Source organism: Lampetra planeri, chromosome 15 (assembly GCF_965212315.1).
Source record: "Lampetra planeri chromosome 15, kcLamPlan1.2.h2, whole genome shotgun sequence".
In the NCBI taxonomy this organism is placed as follows: domain Eukaryota; kingdom Metazoa; phylum Chordata; class Hyperoartia; order Petromyzontiformes; family Petromyzontidae; genus Lampetra; species Lampetra planeri.
This window is the reverse complement of record NC_136121.1, coordinates 9,552,377-9,572,756: the sequence shown is the minus strand read 5'-3', so window position 1 is coordinate 9,572,756 and position 20,380 is coordinate 9,552,377. Positions and strand designations below refer to the sequence as shown.

At 51.5% G+C, this 20,380-nt stretch overlaps 1 protein-coding gene across 1 annotated transcript in view; it reads left to right on the top strand.

Moving 5' to 3' along the window:
- The first annotated feature begins 7,107 nt into the window (after positions 1 to 7,107).
- PDE2A (phosphodiesterase 2A) overlaps positions 7,108 to 20,380 on the top strand; it is a 199,608-nt gene continuing 186,335 nt past the window's right edge. The window contains exon 1 of the mRNA XM_078601020.1: positions 7,108 to 7,823. Coding sequence (XP_078457146.1) covers positions 7,653 to 7,823 — 171 coding nt within the window. The 5' untranslated portion in view covers positions 7,108 to 7,652. The remainder of the gene's footprint in view (positions 7,824 to 20,380) is intronic.

The following is a 20,380-nucleotide window of genomic DNA, read 5'->3' as shown; positions in this document are numbered from 1 at the left end:
TCTGATGATGATAATGATATGCACTGTCCTTGAAGTTGATTGGTCCACACCGGAGACAGCTTTTCTTAGAGCCTAGTCTCCATTGGTGTTGGACCAGATGACGCCAAAAGGCGTACAACTCAAAGACAGCGCGCTATCAGAGTATTGAGAGCTCGGGGGTAAGCATTCACACTATGAGACCTCCTTTCCCAGTGGCAAAATATAGTAATAGGTTTTTACCCTTTCAACTGGTACAAAAACTGACACCTTTATACAAGGCATCATGTTTGCAATAACCACAACACAAGCAGTCAAAATACAAACAAAAAGAAACAACTCTGATGATGATAATGATATGCACTGTCCTGAATCCGCATATTTGTTGAGACTTGAGGAGGAATCCGATGAGCTCTGAAGCTCTTTTCGCACAGATTTCCAGAAGGGTGGGGGTGGGGGGGTCAGAACGTTTCAACAACAAACAAAGCAGTCTGTATGACTGGATATATGGGGGATCATTGTATATTGGTTTGTGTATACAAGGCAGGGCACATAGGGATTTTTTTTTACGAATTGTTTATTCGTAATTTTTTTTAATTATCTATTATCATTATTAATATATTTTTTCCTTCTTCCCTTTCACATGACATTTAAAAATGGAAAGAAATTTGACAAAAGACGAACGAGTTTAATTAGACTTGTTTAACGTCTGTTTAATTCGATTTCTTTTTTATGTATGCTAAAGTAGGCAGCTGCGATCTCACAAAAGTAATGAATTCATTGAAAAATGTGAATGCATACATCATGCATTCATGTGAATGGAAGTCAGTTTGAACTTTGTTAAAATAAATGTAATACATCTTTGTGATTTCTTTCTTTCAAATAAAATATAATAACCACGTGTGTCCTGACTTATGAGCCACCCTGTAAAATTTAAACTCAATAGTCACTGCTGGATGAAGGCCTCCTACGTGAGTCGTCGATATCGCTCACCCTGCTGCGATGTAATAATCAGCACATAGCCGCTGCACTTGGGCTGATTTAATCGCTCCATCTCCGCGGAGAGCGTGTGACCTCCGGCGCGTTTCCATCCCTTGACTGTCACTCCATCATCATTGTCCACAACCGACCATCATCCCTTCTAGCGACGCGTCCTGCCCAAAAACTTTCATTTTTTTTCTCAACAGTCAAAATAACGAGTATTCTTTGCACCACGTTCTTTCGTATGCATATACGGATGTTGGACTTCTTTCGCACCGTACGTAGCCAACCGTGCCAATCTAAATCTTCCCAATGGTAGGTAATTAGTATTGGTGAAAACTCCCTCCGCCCTGTGCTATTGAACGTGATTCTCTCCATTTCTTTGGACACCCCTATCACCTTCCTTTCTTCTCTCCAGCCGTCACACCGCATCTTTCTTTACCTGCCGCTTGGCCTCTTGCCCGGCCTCCTTCCTGGCATGAGTTCCTTCATCGAGGGCTGACCTCTGAGAATTGCGTGATCCCCGTTCTGGGTTGTTCTAACGATACGGCAACATACAACACGTTCGTTAATCACACATTGGTGGAATTAAGTAAAGCATATAATACGTGACGTTTTGGGTAATGGCCCGTCTGCATTGCACAAACACGCTATACCATTACTATTCACACTTCTTCTCTCATCCTTAAATTGCTCTGCAACTTTACTCGTGTTTCTGTCTCGCCATCACGATGCATCATGTTTCATTTCAGCCGGGACACTCTGGATCGCTGTCCCGGGAATTCGTTTTCCACGCCACATCCACCTCTCCGTATTTGGGCGTCATAATTTTTAGTATAAATTTGTTTATAGACCAATAAAAATACAGAGCACAATAATGAAGCATTATTATGGACAGGCATAGCTTGCACTCTCGTGGTAGTGCCTTACGCCGACAATATAACTAAACTAAAGCAATTTTTATTTTACCAAGTAAGGCCCACTGGGCTACATAGCTCTGTTTAAGAGGCGACCTGGCCACAAGATATAGCTCAACGAAGTGGCTTATCACGTGGAATTTTACAGCAGCCAGATAATCTCAACGCGTGTTGATTCTAAATGTGGAGGGAAAGCCGGAGCACCCGGAGAGAAATCCACGCGACGACGGGGAGAACATGCAAACTCCAAATATAAAGGTGTCAGGATCGGAGATCGAACCCACGGACCTCCTGCATAGCACGCGAGGTCAGTTAACATCTCCTACTCCAAGCCAGCCTATTGTAGTGTAACGACGACTTGACACACTTCTCTTGAGATGGCACTTTATTGAAGACACGTTCACTTGACAACAGGCCGAGACCCCCACTGCAACAGCCCCGAGTCTCCCGCACATCTCCCTTATATACCAGCACGAGGCCACGCCCCCCTTCTAGATCTTTCTCACTGACTCTGGACGCTCGCTCCACCGGCAGACTCCACCGTCCTCTTCCGTCGCCTGACCACGCTCCCTTCTCGAACATTCCACGTAGCCACCAGTCCCTTCGCACTCACAACTGATACCCCTGCTGCCATTACCTCCCGTGGCCACTAGTGCACTCGTAATGAAGGCTGACTCCCCTGTCATTACCTCCCGTGGCCACTAGTGCACTCGTACTGAAGGCTGACTTCCCTGTCATTACCTCCCGTGGCCACTAGTCCCCACACACCGCATGCAGGCTCTATTGTCATTATAGTAGCATTCGGGTGGGTGAGAAATGTAAGCCCTGTGTATACAAATGTGCAACACGTATTGGGTTGTGGAATTGGAGGGAGGGAGGGGGGCATGCCTGGCGGAATTTAAAATACCCGGCCCCTCCCACCCCTGCTCTCTGCAAGCCTCTTCCCTGCAGCTGCCCTACGACAGCGCTGTGAGTGAGTGGACGTGAGCACCTGTCGACAAGAAGATTAGGAGAAGCTTCGTGGCGGTTGTAAGAAGTGGGGGGACCGTGCACGTGGCAACATTTTTTGTATACACACACACACACGTGGTAGCGTTAGGGCAGCGGTGACGCAGTGGTTAGCGCACTGCGCTGTGAACCCGACGACCTGCGTTCGACTCCGACCCACGGCACACACCGGTGGCGAGTGGCGATCTGAACCGCACCGACCAGCGTGGTGAAGTATGGTCAAACACCCCCCCCCACTCGCCGCCGCCGTTGCCGACACGATGCAAGTCAGGCCTTCGTCCATTGTTGTACCGAGACTGACGGGAGATGGATTTGTTTTCCTCCACGTGATGAAATGTTGCAATATCCCTGCATCGGGGCAATTGGCCGGCGGAGTGATTTGGCGGTCTTAAGCTGACATTTTCAAGAGGGCCCTGGCTCCCTTTGAGGGTTTTGGGGGGGGGGGGCAGTCACTGAATTTGTCGTCGTGAGCGCCAGGAACCTGGAGGAATTCATTGTCTTTCGTTTTGTTCTCGCAGAGAGGTCCCGCAAAGATCCAAGGGGGCCAAACAGCCAGCAACGAACGTGACTTGACATGACGCTGGATAAAGAGTGAATACGTTTCTTCGATTGAGCACGATTATAAGGACATTTGAAAATACAGCAGGAAAATAACAAGATGCTGTCTTCGTGTGCCCGTCTTACGACGTGGGGAGTGGTAGTGCAGCGGTTAACGCGATGCGCTAACGGAACCGGCGACCCGAGTTCGATTCTCGCTCACGGCTACCAACACCAGTGACGATGACCTGAAACCGGACCTGGGACTCTCCTACGCCGACTCGGCCTCAAATGAGTTCCTGGTGCGGTGTGTATACATCGCCACTCGGGAGACAAAGGCGGCTGGGCATTGTGCTGGCCACCCACACCCCCTCGTGTATCAGCACTTGCCCAAACAGCCTTGTTAAGGCTATATGGGGAAGGGGGGCACCTTTGTCTGTGTGTCTAATTTATGATACCCGATGTTTAAAAATGAGAAGTCAATTGGTGTACTTCCACATTTTAATCAGCAGGAACCTGCGGGTGTTTTTTTTTTGTTAAGGAAATTTCACTTCAGCCTTTTGCAGTCTGCCGCGTGAATGATAAAAAGAACACACAAATACTCACCACGTGACCCCCCCAAGCGTTCCCCGCAGACCTCGCAGTGAGACGCGAACGTGCGTGAGTGACAACGTTTCGGGCAATGGCCCTTCAGCATTGTACATACATGCTATACAATTACTGTACACACGTCTTCATGTCTCTGTCTCGCCGGCACTATGCACAATGTTTAACTTGAGCACTATAATTAACGATTATTATGGGCAGGCATAGATTGCACTCTCGTGGTAGTGCCTTACGCCGATAAATAAACGAAACTAAAGATATTTTTATTTTACAAGGCCCACTGAGATGTATAGCTCTTTTTCAGAATCAATCTGGCCACAAATGATAGCTCAACGAAGTGGTTTATCACGTGGACATGTCATAGGAGCTAAATGCTCTAAACGCGCGTTTTTTTAAGTGGAGGAAACATCTGGAGGACCCGGAGAAAAATCCACGCGACCACAGGGAGAGAGACACACAAACTCCAAATATACAGCGGGCATCAGGGTCGGGATCGAACCCACGACCTCCTGGATACCAAGCGAGGTAGTAAACATCTCGCCACCGTGGCACCCCTGTGTTTTTGAATAACCGGTAACGATTTGGGTAAACAGCGGCACCCGGAAGACAAAAGTGGCCGGGCGTCATTTCTGGGGGAACAAGGGAAGACGAGGCGACAGGCACGGCGTGGTGGGTGGGGCAGTGGGCGTGAAGCGAGGCGTGGGTTGCCACGTGTTGATGCGACTTGAACCACGTGGGTTTGGATCGCTGCGCGCAATCATTCGTTTTTACAAGAATTAGTGGTTGCTTTCTACAGTTCATGCAGGTTTATCCTTCGCTTGTAAAACGCGCATTAATTGCCCGATAGCATCTCGCTATAGAGAGGACTGCAGGGCTTGGGCAATTGTTGGCGGGGGATAACCTCATGGCTGCTGCTTCTCTCTTGTCTGTGATTACTCGACACGCATCACCATTCATAACCATAGGCAGACAACACAACACCTGAATATATAGAGGATCGCAGAGCTTTGGCAATTATTGGCGCCGGATGGCCGCATGGCCGCTGCCTTCCCTCTCGTTTGTGATTTCTCGACACGCATCGTCATTTCATGACCATACGCCGACAACGCGCACAGGCACAAACACGCACGCGTGGATCAGCAAATCGAGACACGCAGGCAAAGGCATGTGGAGATAATAGGGCGTGCTCACGTGTTTCTGGATGTTGTCCACGGAGACTTGCGGTTGATAAATAATTATTTTTTTATTGATTTAATCCTTATCGATATATCGATCTTCGTGATTTATGTTATTCATGTAGTGGTGCAAAAGGCTGCTGATTGGATTGATGATGATGCTGTTAATAAATTGTGATAGTCGTAGAATTATTTATTTAATGTATGAGAATGTCAATGGAATGTCGTAGATTTTTTTCCCCATTGGATGATGATGATGGTAATAATGGCTGATTGATTCATTTGATGATGAAAATTATTTATTGATTTGTTAATGCTTTGATTTGTTTTACCAAAAATATCCCATAGATTGTTGATGCTGTTGGTTTTTTGATCCATTGAATGATTATTAGTCATTAATGTATTGATTATGATATCAATGATAGTTTATTTTGTAATATGATGTTATTTATGGAGATGATCATTATTGATTTAATAATTTTAAAATAATTATTACAGCGATTAAGATTTCCTAACGAATACATCCCGTTCAGCTGCATCCACTCATTCACCTGCATCCACTCATTCACCACTCCCTCCTCCGTGGAAACTTCTGGGTGAATCACGAGAGGCGGCTTTGCATTGGCGCGCCTGTCCGTGTGTGAATGCGTGTGTGAATGCGTGTGCGAGTGTGTGTCTGTGTGTGTGTCTGTGTGTCTGTCTGTGTGTGTCTGTGTGTCAGTGTGTGTGTGTATCTGTGTGTGTGTGTCTGTGTGCGTGTGTGTCTGTGTGTGTGTGTCTGTGTGTGAATGTGTCTGTGTGTGTGTCTGTGTGTGAATGTGTGTGTGAATGCGTGTGCGAGTGTGTGTGTGTGTCTGTGTGTGTATCTGTGTGTGAATGCGTGTGCGAGTGTGTGTCTGTGTGTGTGTCTGTGTATGAATGTATCTGTGTGTGTGTGTCTGTGTGTGTGTCTGTGTGTGACTGTGTCTGTGTGTGTGTGTCTGTGTGTGTGTCTGTGTGCGTGTGTGTGTCTGTGTGTGTGTGTCTGTGTGTGAGAGTGTGTGTCTGTGTGTGTGTCTGTGTGTGTGTGTCTGTGTCTGAGAGTGTGTGTCTGTGTGTAAGAGTGTGTGTGTCTGAGTGTGTCTGAGAGTGTGTCTGTGTCTGAGTGTGTGTGTCTGTGAGTATGTGCGTGTGGGGAGTGTGAGTGCAACGGTTAGCGCGCTGCGCTACGAACCCGGCGACCCGAACTGGACACCAGTGACGATTATCTGAACCGGTCCTGGGCCTCCCCTAGGTTTATTCAGCCTCAAATGAATACCTGTTGCTGTGTGCAAACATCGCAACTCGGGAGACAAAGACGGCCGGGCGTGGTGCTGCCCACCCACCCCCTCGTGTACTGCTCCGGCCTTCGTAGGTGCTACTCGCTAACAGCACTTGCCCCCGACGGTCTGTTAAGGCCACACGGGGGACCTTCGTCTTTCGCGCGTGCGGTCAGCGCGTCTGTCCGTCTGCAGGCTCGCGTGTCCGTGCGCCTCCGTGCTGCTTGGCGGCTCACGCGTCGTGCGCGTGAGCTGTTGCGCGCGCGCGTGTCCGTGGGTCTGTCAGCGCGCGGTACACGCGCCCTCCGCGAGCTGAGCGCTTCAGAGGGGAGAGACGGAGCGAAGGGATGGATGGTGGGGAAGATATGGAATGGAGTGGAGGAGCGGCGGGGTGGGTGGGGTTGTAAGAGATTGAGTGAAGGGATGGGGGTAGGAGGTGGTGAGGAGATAGTGAGGGGTTTGGAGGAGCAGCGAGGAAGAGGGGAGTATTGATGGATGCAGTGGAGTGCGGTGTAGAGAGATGGATTGAAGGTGGAGTGAGGAGGTAGGGTGCAGAGGTGGAGAGACATGCGGAGGAGGGGTGGTGGGTGAGAGGAGGAGGAGTGGTTTTACGACGAGTCTCGCCCTGGCTCGCCCGGCCCAGCAGTGACGTCAGCACGTTTCGTATTTAACCGGGACCGAGACGCGAAAATGAAACTCGACCTCGCTCACACCGAACCATGCGCGCTGCTGCTGCTGCTCCTCCCGCGTCTCCTCTCCGCTGTCCAACCACCTCCGCGTAGCTCAGCGAGCGCCTTCCGCTCTTAGCCACTGCGCACAGCGAGGGGCTAGCGGGTGTCCTCGAGGGATGAGGACCGGGGGTGAGGGGGTTGGTAAGGGGGTACCGTAGAGACGTTCACTGAAGGCAGCGGTGGTGGTGGGTTTGGGGGGGGTGTCAGCAGGAATAGAAAAATAGGGGCAGGAGGAAGAGGCGGTGGTGGTGGCGGTGGATAGCACACCACACCACACCAACCCCCACCACCACCACCACCCTCCCCATCCGTACGTAGCAAGCCAGGGGCAGTCTGCGCACGAGACGCGCAGACCCCGCCGTTTGGCGAGCGGCGTCGTGCGCGCACGAAGCGCGTGGGGGGTGGCCACGGGGACGGAGAGCCATGGTGCTGGTGCTCCACCACTTGCTCATCGCCGCCGTGCATTGTTTCAGGAGGGGGCGGCAAGCGTTCGCTGCGGCGGCTGCGGCGGCGGCGGCGGCTGCATCTGGAGAGAGGAGAGCTGTGGAGGCTGCCGAGGAAGATGCCGAGCTGCACCTGCCCGACTGCCTGCAGGTGAGCCTTCACCGGGATCCCATTGTTGCGTGCGCACGTGCGCGCGTGCGCGTGTGTGTGTGTGCGCGCGTGCGCGTGTGTGTTCGTGAGCCGTATGTGGGCGTGTATACGCGTCGCACGAGGTGTTCAGTTTGAGGCTGAGGCGACCTAGGGGAGGCCCAGCACCGGTTTGAGACGAGTCGTCACTGGCGTCGGTGGCCGTGAGCCGGAATCGAACTCGGGTTCGTGGCGCAAGCAACGAATCGCTACACTACCGCTTCTTCAATCAGCACCGAGAAGACGAAGGCGGCCGGGCGTTGTGATGGCAACCCCCCCCCCTCACCCTCCCCCTACCCTCGTCGTGTGCCGTGCCGGCCTTCATATGTGCTACTCGCTCACAGCACTTGCCCCAAAAGTCTGTTAAGGCTACGCGGGGGATCTTTGTCTTGCTGTGTGCGTGTGAGCTGCGCGTCAAGGTGCGAGAGCGCACTTGAAAATCATTCACAAACTCGTCAGCCACTTAGAGGCAGGTGTTACGGCTCGAACAAGTGTGTGTGTGTAGACACAGGCTTGAGTCGGGCTAATAGCGCGTTTGATTTCGTTGGTTCGTGAGCCCTAAACGGGTTTCGTCAGTACTCGCGACACGGCCAACGCGATTCGTCTCGAGCGGGTTCTTGTTTAATTCTAGATTTGAAGCTTTCGTGACTGCAAGGAATCATATTCTTAGGTTTTTTCGGTAAAGTCACGTAGGTAAAACCCACGCCTGTGTTGCACCCGCCTGATGATTGCTAAACGCGTCCCACGTGCGACTGAGCGCCGGTTCGAGGCGCGACGTCGTGTGAACATGATTATCGACAATTATCTGCCAAGCTACCGGACATCTGTGGGGGGAAAAGAGCTTTACAGCTCCTCGGATTCCTCCAGCCTCAATAATTACTCTGATTCTGACCCTGGTGCGATGCGTAAAAGATCAGCACTGGGGAGACAAAAGCGCTCGGGCGTGGTGTTGGCCACACGCCCGCTGCGTCTGCTGTGCCGGCCTTCACAGGTGCTCGCCAATGGCACTTGCCCCAACAGTCTGTCGGAGGCTACACGGAAGATCTTTGTCTTGTGTGTCTGCGCGTGCGGACCGCGTGACGCACGTGGCACAGATTTGAATGCAGACTGACAGCTGGAGTCGCGTCTCCCATGCGACGCGTAGAGCAATCATCAGGCGCGTGAAACGCATCACGTGCATTCCATCTCGTTTCTACAACGGCGTTGCCCAAATGCAAACATCATCACGCATTTGCATACTATTTTCAAACATCAAACGTGTGTGTGTGTGTGTATCGTGAGCCTTAAGTGTGGGTGTTAATCGCATTTAACCGATGAGTAATTTACACCCCTTAACTACAAATGGATGTTCCACCACCTCCGACCAGTGAGTACCGAGTCGACGGTGAGATTTCGAGTTGCAGTCGATGGGCGTTGATGTAAACTGATTGCAGTGGATCGCAAATTAAAGAGGTGCATTGTTTGCGGCAAAGTGGCGAGGCACTATTTCAACAACAAGAAAGGGCCGTTGCGAACCAACTTTTGAATGCAACGCATTGTAAGGACATTGCCCAAATACCCCAAGTGCGACGGAGGCCACTCTTGAAAAGTGGGGGAGTCTCTTCCTGGGTAAAAAAAATAAATAACGGGGACAATGTTTTGAAATACAGTTACCCGAGCCGACCTTGACAAATCATCATAAACAACATCATCATCATCGTCGTCGTCAGCCACTGTGGGATGAAGGCCGATCAAAGCCGTTACCTTGAAACAGCCGTCGACCTTGACAGATGGAGATTAAATATTCCCGTAATTGGGTTCCACCTCGAGAAAGTAAAGACATCGGGGTCCGATTCAAGTGTCGTTGGCCAATGTCCCCTTTCCATCGGGATTACATTCATTTTTTGGCGAACTCCGCGACCACTGGTGTGCGTTTCGTCAACTGGCTCGGGACCCTGCTGCTGGATGAGCGCTAGCAAGGGGTGTAGATTATACCTGCGGGGGAGGGGGGTGCTTCCCCTGGTGTAATGGTTAACGCACGCTCACACACTGGGGTCGTCGGTTTGATCTCCAGGCGCGGCAGTTGAATATATGGGCAATTTTCTTAATTCTGCACCCCGCTCTTCCCCCCCACCCACCTTAGCGCCCCCCACACTCCCCTCACACACACACACACACACCCCCATACACACACACCCGCCCCACACACACACACATCTCTGTCCACCAAGCAGCATGAGTAGGGACAACACAGTTGTTCGATGGGTAGGTCGCTTGTGATTTGAAAAAGTCTGGGTACTCTTACCTCTTCCAAGACGTCTGCCCACCATGCGTGGAGGATTAGGCCAAATGCTCTCGAAAGAGTCTAAAAGGGCTTTCCAAACCGCTGCTCTAGCGGATGGCCCTTCATCGACAGGGGCGTGAGAAGTAAATTGTGGGACCTTAACTTGTGTGAAGTCGTATGGTGATTTGCCCATAAGTGTGCCACCCCCCCCCCCCCCTATGCAGCTTGGCATGAAGTTAATTGAGCCACGCATATTGCATGGTTCGTTATCACTCGAAGTGATCAATCCCTTTTTGATGAAATCGGGTTCTCCGGTGAAACGAGTTGGTTGTCTCAGTCAGTCGTTGCTGCGCAAGAACAAATCATCGTGATGAATTTGATTCTTAACTTTGCTAAAAAACATACAGTCCAGCTCTCAGAATATAAACACATTGGTTGGTCTGCCATGCGATGGACGTAATTATGCACCGCCCCTCGTGTTCATGAGAGGACTCGGAAGTAGTTCTACGCTATCTGCTTCCACAAGCCGTTCTCTAACACATGGGCTGTTGCATCGCTGCTCTGCTATAGTTCTGAAGTGACCCTTTGTTTCGCAGCGCGATGCCAAATGAGCCTTGATTAGTGGTGAGTGTATGATACGATCGTTTGAGAGAATCAATGGTCGAGTTACCGTACGAGATGTCAATCCAATGCATTTCTCGACTCCACCCACGAGCCCATTCACGCACTCGGTCAAATAGACAAGACACACGGGCGACCCACCCACACACTCGCACAGTCAACCAAACGACCATTTCATCCGCACACCCACCTAATCACACGGACTCACACACTCGCACATACATTCACCCAACCATACATACTCGTACAAAGACAAAGATCCCCGTATAGCCTTCAGGGACGGTAGGGGCAAGTGCTGTTAGCGAACATCTATGAAGGCCGGAACGGTACACGAGGGGGTGGGTGGCCAGCATCACGCCCGACCGCCTTTGCCTCTCCAGTGGCGATGTTTACACACCGCACTAGGTACTCATTTGAGGCTGAGTCGACCTAGTGGAGGCCCAGGACCGGTTTAAATAATCGTCACCGGTGTTGGCCGTGAGCGGGAATCGAACCCGGGTCGCCGGGTGCATATCGCAGCGCGCTAACCGCTACACTACCGCTCCCCACCCACCCACCCAACCATACATATTCGTACGTACACACACACAGTCACGCGGCCAACCCATCCACTCGCACACACTCGCCTTGCACACTCATCCCACCAACACGCCCACACACTAAATCAAGCAACCAGCCCCCCCCCCCACACTTACGCACTCATCCACTCAACCCACTCACGAACATACACACAAAGACCCCCCGTGTAGCCTTAACAGACGTTCGGGGCATGTGCTGTTAGCGAGTATCTATGATAGCTGACACGGCACACGAGGGGGTGGGTGGCAAGCACCACGCGCGGCCGCCTTTGTCTCCCTCGTGGCCATGTTTACACACCGCACCAGGTACTCATTTGAAGCTGAGTCGACCCATGGGAGGCCCAAGACCGGTTCAGATAATCGTCACTGGGTGTTGGCCGTGAGCGGGATTCGAACTCGGGTCGCCGGGGTTTGTAGCATAGCGCGCCAACCGCTACACCACCGCTGCCCACATCCACACACCCCCACACATCCACACCCACCACCAAAATCTCATTAACGCATCTGTGCGAAATACATTCATTACTCAAGGCCACGTTACGTCAATTCAGAGCTACCGCATACAAGTCAATGGATCGCATTGTCGAGAGCGGATAAGCCCTCGCTTGGAATATTTGACCACTTTCATCAATAGCTATATTATATATATTAATTGAAGTGCTGGCAGTGCATACTTTAAAATATATAAATGAAACATGCTAGTTCAGGGTTTGGACAAAGGAGCCACTTTTTGAGAGAGACACTCCGTACCGAATGAGGCTCCTCGTGACTTCAAGTTTAACCACTGACTGCGAGTGAAGTCACGGCGAAGTGAAATTTAAATGAATACACGTGACTTGCATCGGTCTATTCAACAAAGTAGCACATGCGGGGTTTTGCTGTTGTTGCTGTTGTTGACCATCAGCCAATCAACTTTCAACACCGGTAATGCCCAGTCGCATTTTTAGCAGCACATTCTGAACTGGCCCCCGACGTTTCGGGTCTCATCAGCCGAGTCAAGCTCGGTCCACGAATGCTGCCGGGTTTCCAGATGTTGTCTGTTCAATGTAACACAAACCATAATGTGTCTAAAAAAAGAAGAATAAGCAACTACCTGTTTGTTGTGGCACAAGATGGGTAAATGAAGCCACTATTCCTCAACCACATTTACTGGATGTTTATAAAGCACAGCGCTTATAAACCTCTTCTGATAAAGGGCGGTGGCCCGAAACAGCGGCCCCTTGCATTGACACGTGTGTAAGACCGAGTCGCAGGGGAATGCGCCCAAACTCGTCAGATAGCAGAGAGCTAAGCAGCGTTGAGCCCGGATAATGCTCTGATGGGCGACCGACTGTATACGCAACACATTCCTGCGGAGAGAGCTGGTAGGAACGTTGGGTTGCTCGGTCAATGGCCAGGGTCAACGGCGGCGTGGTGTATTCCGCAAATATGCCCGACTATGAGGGCGGGCACAAGCCGGCGTGAGTAGGTTGAACGTTGAGTTTTATAAGGGCACCACGGGGTGACCAGCCCCTCCCCACCCAGCCCCTCCCTGCACGACGGACACAATAATCCCCTGTGGCCTGGTGTAACCAGGAGGTTCCTACCAGTAAAAAACAAGTGTGTAGTGGGCACTGTGTGTGGAAGTGGAGGCGGGGGGGGAGAAAGTGCAGAAACATGCATCGTCATTCCGTACTCACAACACCTTTCTTGAGCAACCTGCACGGAGCAGCGTGGTCGGTCATGGGTCTAAATAACTCTCAAGGACTCTCGTCCAGCAGTGCATCGACAACAACAACAACAACAATTCTGCCCGTGAGCGGCCACGTAATTTACGTCCAGTCCAAAAACCAGCGTGGGCCAATCGCAGTTGTCGCACGGGGCTTTTATTTTCTGGCCTAGCAACGGCGCAAATAAACGCTGTGATGAATGTGCAGGAAAGCCCTCGTGCATCATGTTCATGTTCTGCACAATACGGCCTGTGTTGTTGCGTGCCGCCCGCGCGTGCCTGTTGTAACTTGCCATGCACCTGGTGAGTATGCTTTATTATATATATAAATGTTTTTGAAGGGGGTGGCGTTCGATGCCCGTGTCTGGTAATCGTAGATGTCCATAAGAGGTTTTTTTTTTCGGTTACATCGGGTAAATATATATATAGATGTGTCGTTAAACCCGCCACCACCCGACACAGCCAACTAGTAAGGGTTGTCGCGTAAACAGAACGTGCCAATTCGTCACTAGTACAGCACACAGGTTGCGTGTTGGAGAGCCAAGCCACAATCCTAGATGTGGCGACGGTGCTGCGCGGTTAAAGTAAAAAGCGCTGGATTTGCAGGTTGCGGAGTCCAAATGGCCCGGCCGGAGAGAGACTCTGTGCTTTAACCACAATCTCCCGTCCGGCAATTCCCCAAATCGAAATAACCACTTTGTGGGAAGTCGTCCAACTGTGGTTGTCTGCTTGGGACACACTCGCTGGAATGTGGAATGTCCACTTGTTTTGTTGGGTGCCACGTCTGGGGGAGATGAGAGCCACCTCACCAAATCTTACGTTGCATTGCAACATTATCTACCGACGAAAGTCAGTCTCAAGACTCTTTTGTGGCAAGGTTCTGCTTGCATTGGGACGTGTGTTTTGTCCAGTTACGTTGATGGTGGCAAGATGTTAACTACCTCGCCTGGTATACAGGAGGTCGTGGGTTTCAATCCCGACCCTGATGCCTGCAGTATATTTGTAGTTTGCGTGACTCTCTCTCCCCGTGGTCGCGTGGATTTTTCTCCGGGTCTTCCGGCTTTTCTCCAGCACATTTCTAAACGTGCCTTTATAGAGTATTTGGCTGCTATACATTTCCACTGCGACGAGCCACTTCGTTGAGCAATCATCTGTGGCCAGGTCGCTCAGTGGGCCGAAATTATATTAAAAAAATTAAAACCGCGACAATCTGACGCCGAGGAAGAATAACAACGTCCTTGTGACGCTGTTAACCCCTCCCTCCTCCCCGCCCCCGTGTGGCCCTGCGGGTGATGTCAGGCGTCTGCCGCCGGTCCGGTTGAGCGTGTTTCGGCGAGCGCGACTTGCCTAACACTCCCAGAGTCGTCTCGTCGCTGTCTGTTTGACCCCCTCCCCACCCCGCCCGATCGCACGTTCCATCGGGTTTTTTTTTGTCTCTGCGCGTCTCTCTCGCCGTCGTTTATGTTTGCGTTCAAGGGTCGAATTCCAAAACGGACACGTACTAGTTGAGCACAATAATATTTGTTTAAATAGATGAATCGGCGAATAGGTAGGTAGCTTATGCGTTATACGCTACGTACTAGTTGAGCACAGTAATGTTGTTTTTAAATAGATGAATCTGTGAATAGGGACGTAACTTTCTCCCGACATCTCGAGCCAGGGTAGCTATTGAAGTGCGCAGGCTGTGCAACTGCACCCGGAACCACGGGGCCAGAGGGGAGCTCAGGCGCCGAGCTACAATGTATTTACGTTGAACTTCTTTCGCACCGTACCTAGCCAACCCGTGATAATCGTAGGTGCGCGCGGGCGGGGGCGGGGCGACAACAGCACTAAACAATGATGCAATAATGACCGGCCTTTAAACCACACTCCGAGAAGAAGAAGGCCTCTTAATGGTGGCACTTCACGCTAAGCTTAGCATTCACTGATAACAAAAAACAAACCTGTGCTGTTTACACGTGCGGCACACTCTGGCGGCAGTAGTGACATCTCACGCTCCAGAACACCGCCGCCGCCCACACCCGACCACGAGCCCAGCCTCTCTATCCATCATCCGTCCCCTCCCTGCCCGCTCTCGTCCTCCACACATTTTTTGGCAACTGTCCTGCGCCGCCGCGATTCTGTGCGGTCATTCGTGTGGGAGGTGCCACCCGGCTTGTCTGATGCCACAGCAGTGGAGGTTTGGGGGGAGGGTGAATCAATTAGGGGAGTTCAAGCCGGTGGCCTGGCTATCGAGTGTGCAGGGCGCTGGTGCATCTGCACAGCGTGCTCAAAGTCCAATTACATACATACATTGTACAAATGGAACATTATCAATTCCTCCACGGTCCACTTAAATGCAAGTAACACGACAAATCGACACTCGGTTTATGTGAATGAATCATTGCGTCATTGCTTGGGTACTAAACACGCAAGCACGCACGCACGCAGTGGCATAGCTAATGAGTGTGAAGGCGGTGCAACTGCACTGAGGCTCAGGGCTGAATCGCCCCCCCACCTCCCCCATCTCATTCCTTGCTGCTGCGGGGCTCGAGCCAGCCACGCTACGTCACCTGAGGTTGAGCCCCATAGTGATGGCACGCACGAGAACTCATTATTAAACACGGGCCGTCGTCGGGTCTGTCGCGACCGTAAATGCAATTTGACAATTTGCAACGAGCACAATGCAACGGGCACAATGCAACGGGCACAATGCAACGGGCACAATGCAACGGGCACAATGCAAAGGGCACAATGCAAAGGGCACAATGCAAATAGCACAATGCGACGGGCACAATGCAACGGGCACAGTGCAACGGGCACAATGCAACGGGCACAATGCAACGGGCACAATGCAACGGGCACAATGCAACGGGCACAGTGCAACGGGCACAGTGCAACGGGCACAGTGCAACGGGCACAATGCAACGGGCACAATGCAACGGGCACAATGCAACGGGCACAATGCAACGGGCACAATGCAACGGGCACAATGCAACGGGCACAATGCAACGGGCACAATGCAACGGGCACAATGCAACGGGCACAATGCAACGGGCACAATGCAACGGGCACAATGCAACGGGCACAATTCAACGGGAACAATGCAACGGGAACAATGCAACGGGAACAATGCAACCGTCACAATGCCACGGGCACAATGCAACGGGTACATTACGTGGCGCGCACGTGCAGCCAACCGCATCGCGAAAGTCGACGGGCGGAGCGTGCATCGCGTCGAACAATCGGAATCAGAATTTGTATTCATGTCAAGTAGGGGGCACGGGGTAAGAACGTTCCAACAACAAACAATACAAAAAATACGATAGGAGTGGAAAGTATAGGAAAGGTAAATAAATCACTTACAAAATATAGAAATAAAATTAGACAACATTTTTTAAAGCCCCTCTGAGCTATTAGATTATATTTCAGAAGCGACCTGGTCACAAATGATAGCTCAGCAAAGTGGCTTATGTGGAAATTTATAGCAGCAGAGTAATCGAAACAATCTAAATGCATGTTTCTAAATGTGCAGGCGTATGCACTCTTGTGTGTGTTCATATAATGCACGGTATGTAGCGCGCGCGCGCGTGTGTGTGTGTATTATTAAGAGATGAGACCGTCAGCCATACGCATGGGAGATTTGAGGAAGGTCCTTGAGCCTGGCCTTGAACTGGAGCAGGGAGCAGAGAGCACGGATGGCTGGGCGGAGGGAGGGCTGTTTCAAGCGGTGTAGGAACAAGCGACCTCACACTGCGTGATCGATTGAACGGCGTTTGGCCGGTAGTGCCTGGGCTGCTTGCTTGCCATAGCTCAAGTGGTTATTATTGCAATGATACGAGCCAAGAACGTGTGGGCCTTTGCTCCCCCCCCCCCCCACGTACGTTAACGTTACTTGTAAATGGGTGCGAACGCAAAGGGGATTAAGGTGATGAAAAGCAGCAATCCGGAGCGTACATTGAGGTGGTTTACACAGAGATCTACTCCATGGTCAGTCTACTGATACATTGAGGTATCCCATGGCCATCGGGGTTCTTTGATTTTTACTTTACCATGCCAGGTTCATAGGCAGCGCAGTGCGCTAACCGCTGTACCTCCGCTCCTTGCAGGCACACAAAGACAAATATCCCTCGTATGGCATCAACAAACTGTTGGGGCAAGTTCTGTTAGCGAGCACCTAATGAAGGCTGGCACTGCACGCAAGGGGGTGGTGGGGTGGCCAGCACCACGCCCGGCCGCCTTTGTCTCCCCAGTGGTGATGTTTACACATTGAACCAGCAGCTCATTTGAGACTGAGTCGACCTAGGGGAGGCCCAGGGCCGATTCAGACAATCGTCACTGGTGTTGGCCGTGAGTAGGAATCGAACGCAAACGCACGCACGCGCTGAAAAATTACGACAATAAACTGTTGACCCGCGAGTAGTCTCAGACGTTGTAAGAAGGGCAGGCCGTCTCTGAGCAACCAACTTGCGTATGAAACGTGCATGCCACGTTTTATTGTGTGTGAAATGGTGCACTTGGCGTGCTCGGAGAGCTCAATTAAATATAAAACACCCACGTGCCTGCGTGTGTGTGTGTATGAAAACAAAGGCAAAGACAAAGATCCCCCGTATAGCTTTCACAGACCGTAGGGGCAAGTGCTGCTAGCGAGCACCTATGAAGGCCGGCACGGCACACGAGGGGGTGGGTGGCCAGAACCACGCCCGGCCGCCTTTGTCTCGCTAGTGGCGATGCTTACACACCGTACCAGGTACTCATTTGAGGCTGAGTCGACCTAGGGGAGGCCCAGTACCGGTTCAGATAATCGTCACTGGGTGTTGGCCGTGAACGGGAATCCAACCCGGGTCGCCAGGTTCGTAGCGCAGCGCGCTAACCGCTACACTACCAACAACAACCGCCATTCGCCACTAAGTGGCGGTGACGTCACCACGACGCTTGTGCCAGGCCATGTGCACCTTGAGGCCACGTGAAGTGTCGAACGCCCGCTGGCAGGAGGTGACCGGGCAGACCCAGCAGGTGCCACGGGTCGACTGACTGAGATGACCGAGATGACTGGCTGATGCACTACCTGTGCCTCTACTGTGCCAACTTGCTGTGCTTTAGCCACCCAGCGCTCCGCTCGTTGTTGTGAGCGTCGCTCCTCCGCCCTCCGTTGTTGTTGGAGGGCGACTGTCTCCAATTGCCCAGTAGCGTCCTTCACGGGCCTCCTCCACAAAGGCCGATCTTGACACCGCTGGTACCAGCTACACTACCGCACATACACACACGCCCACATGCGTGCGTGTGTGTGTGTGTATGCGCGCACACACACACACACGTGTAAACGGTGCGCACACGGCCCGTCGACGACGACATACGCGAGTGCAGGACACCCTTTAAAGTCATTGCGAGAGGTGATCATTGGCAGACGGGGCGGCACTTTGCCGAGAGCAGCGCGCGTGTCAATATGGGCCCACACACACACGCACCGAAGCGGTCGGTTGCGTGCAACTCGGTGACGGCACAACCGGTTGCGAGCAGTTGCGGCAACCGGTTGCGATCATTTGAAACGGACTCTGATTTCGAACGACGATCTGCACGGTGATTTTTTTCGTGTTTGTAAGCGAAGCGCTTCACCACCAAGTGAGACATTTTTGCCAACTACGATTGGCCGTTACGATCCTGAATTGTGCGCTGGATTAATTAGCCGTTGTAAACGCGTCCGGTAATTTCACAACAAATCGACCGATGATAATAATGCGCTGAGCAAAAAAACATTTGGGATGCTTTTGCGTTTCAAGATCATCTCTCGATTCACGAAGCCATCCTTCAAAAAGAAATGGCGGCACCGTGAGAGCCTGTCATCGTATTTATCAGAAATAAAACCTACGACACGTACTTCCTTACTCGCTCAGGAGCGAACAAAGCAGTTGGCCGTGATGAAATTGCGTGATCTTGGAAACGACTCGGGTAATACGATAACTATAGAGTCGTGTTAATAATACTTCTACTACAAACGTTGCGTTTCACGTCACGCTTGCTCGAAATGCCTCGGCAACTCGAAGCGCCGTCTCATCATCTCAAACGTTCGAAGGGGTGCCCCCCCCCCAGTAGCAGCTGCCTCCGTGTGGCACGAGGGACCTTGGTACCGGCCTGCCACTGGACAAAAGCCTGCCAGGGGATTGCGATGTGTAATCTCAACCGAGCAGTCGACGGTCGCTACGTGTTATTCCAAGCGAGCAAAATTGGCGACTAATTTTACGCCTGTGGAAAAAAAGGAACCACGACGCTCGCACGCGGTGGCCCGGCGCATTTCGAAAGTTGCCGAGTGACCTTTCGTGTCCGTTATGATTAACACACCCGCAGTGATAACAGGGGCGGGGCCTGCTAGCTTCCAACTGCGAACTCCAGAATGTGTATTTTTTACTGGAGGAATCCGATGAGCTACAAAGCTCCTTTTCACAGGTGAGCTTGGGCTGGGCCATGTCACCGCACCACCCGAACTGGTTGGGCACTCATATTCTTAGGTTTTTTCGGTAAAGTCACGTAGGTAAAAAATTAAAATTAAAATTAATAAAAGTAAAATAAAAATAAAATTAAAATAAAAATCACGACGTTTCGGAGGCAACACAAGCTTCCGTCTTCAGGTGGAACCGTCACAGCACGATAGCTGTATCAAGTAAATGAGAGATTACAAGAGATACCACTCCGTTTATATAATGGTTGAGGGGGGGGGGGAAGGGCCAGGAACGGCCCACTTTTTATTATTATGGTTTTTACCTACGTGACTTTACCGAAAAAACCTAAGAATATGAATCCTTGCAGTCACGAAAGCTTCAAATCTAGAATGGTTGGGCACTCGGTTGATCAAGCGTGAACCTGGCTTTCTAACCGTCGCAGCGCTGGAATTTTCCGACTGCATAACTTTACCAAGCAATCCCAAACCACGCCGTCAGATCAGCCAAACCCTTCCCCGGCCACACTCATGACAGCACAGGCTCTGCGGTGAACCTTTTAACCCCCGAATCAAAATAGTGAAAAAATATATTGTTTGGAGTTAGCGGCTTCACTGGCGCAAGAAGGCAATACATCACACACACTCGCTCGCACGTGTGTTTATATACATATACAAGGACAAATATACCCACATATAACGTCAACAGACTATAGGGGCAAGTGCTCTTAGCGAAGACCTATGAAGGCCGGCATGGCACGCGAGGGAGTGGGTGGCCAGCATCACGCCCGGCCGCCTCTGTCTCCGTAGCGGCGCTGTTTATGCACCGGTTCAGGTAGTCGTTTGAGCCTGAGCGGACGTAGGGGAGGCCCAGGACCGGTTCGGATATCCGCCAATGATATTGGTAACGAGCGGGAATGGAACTCGGTTCGCCGGGTT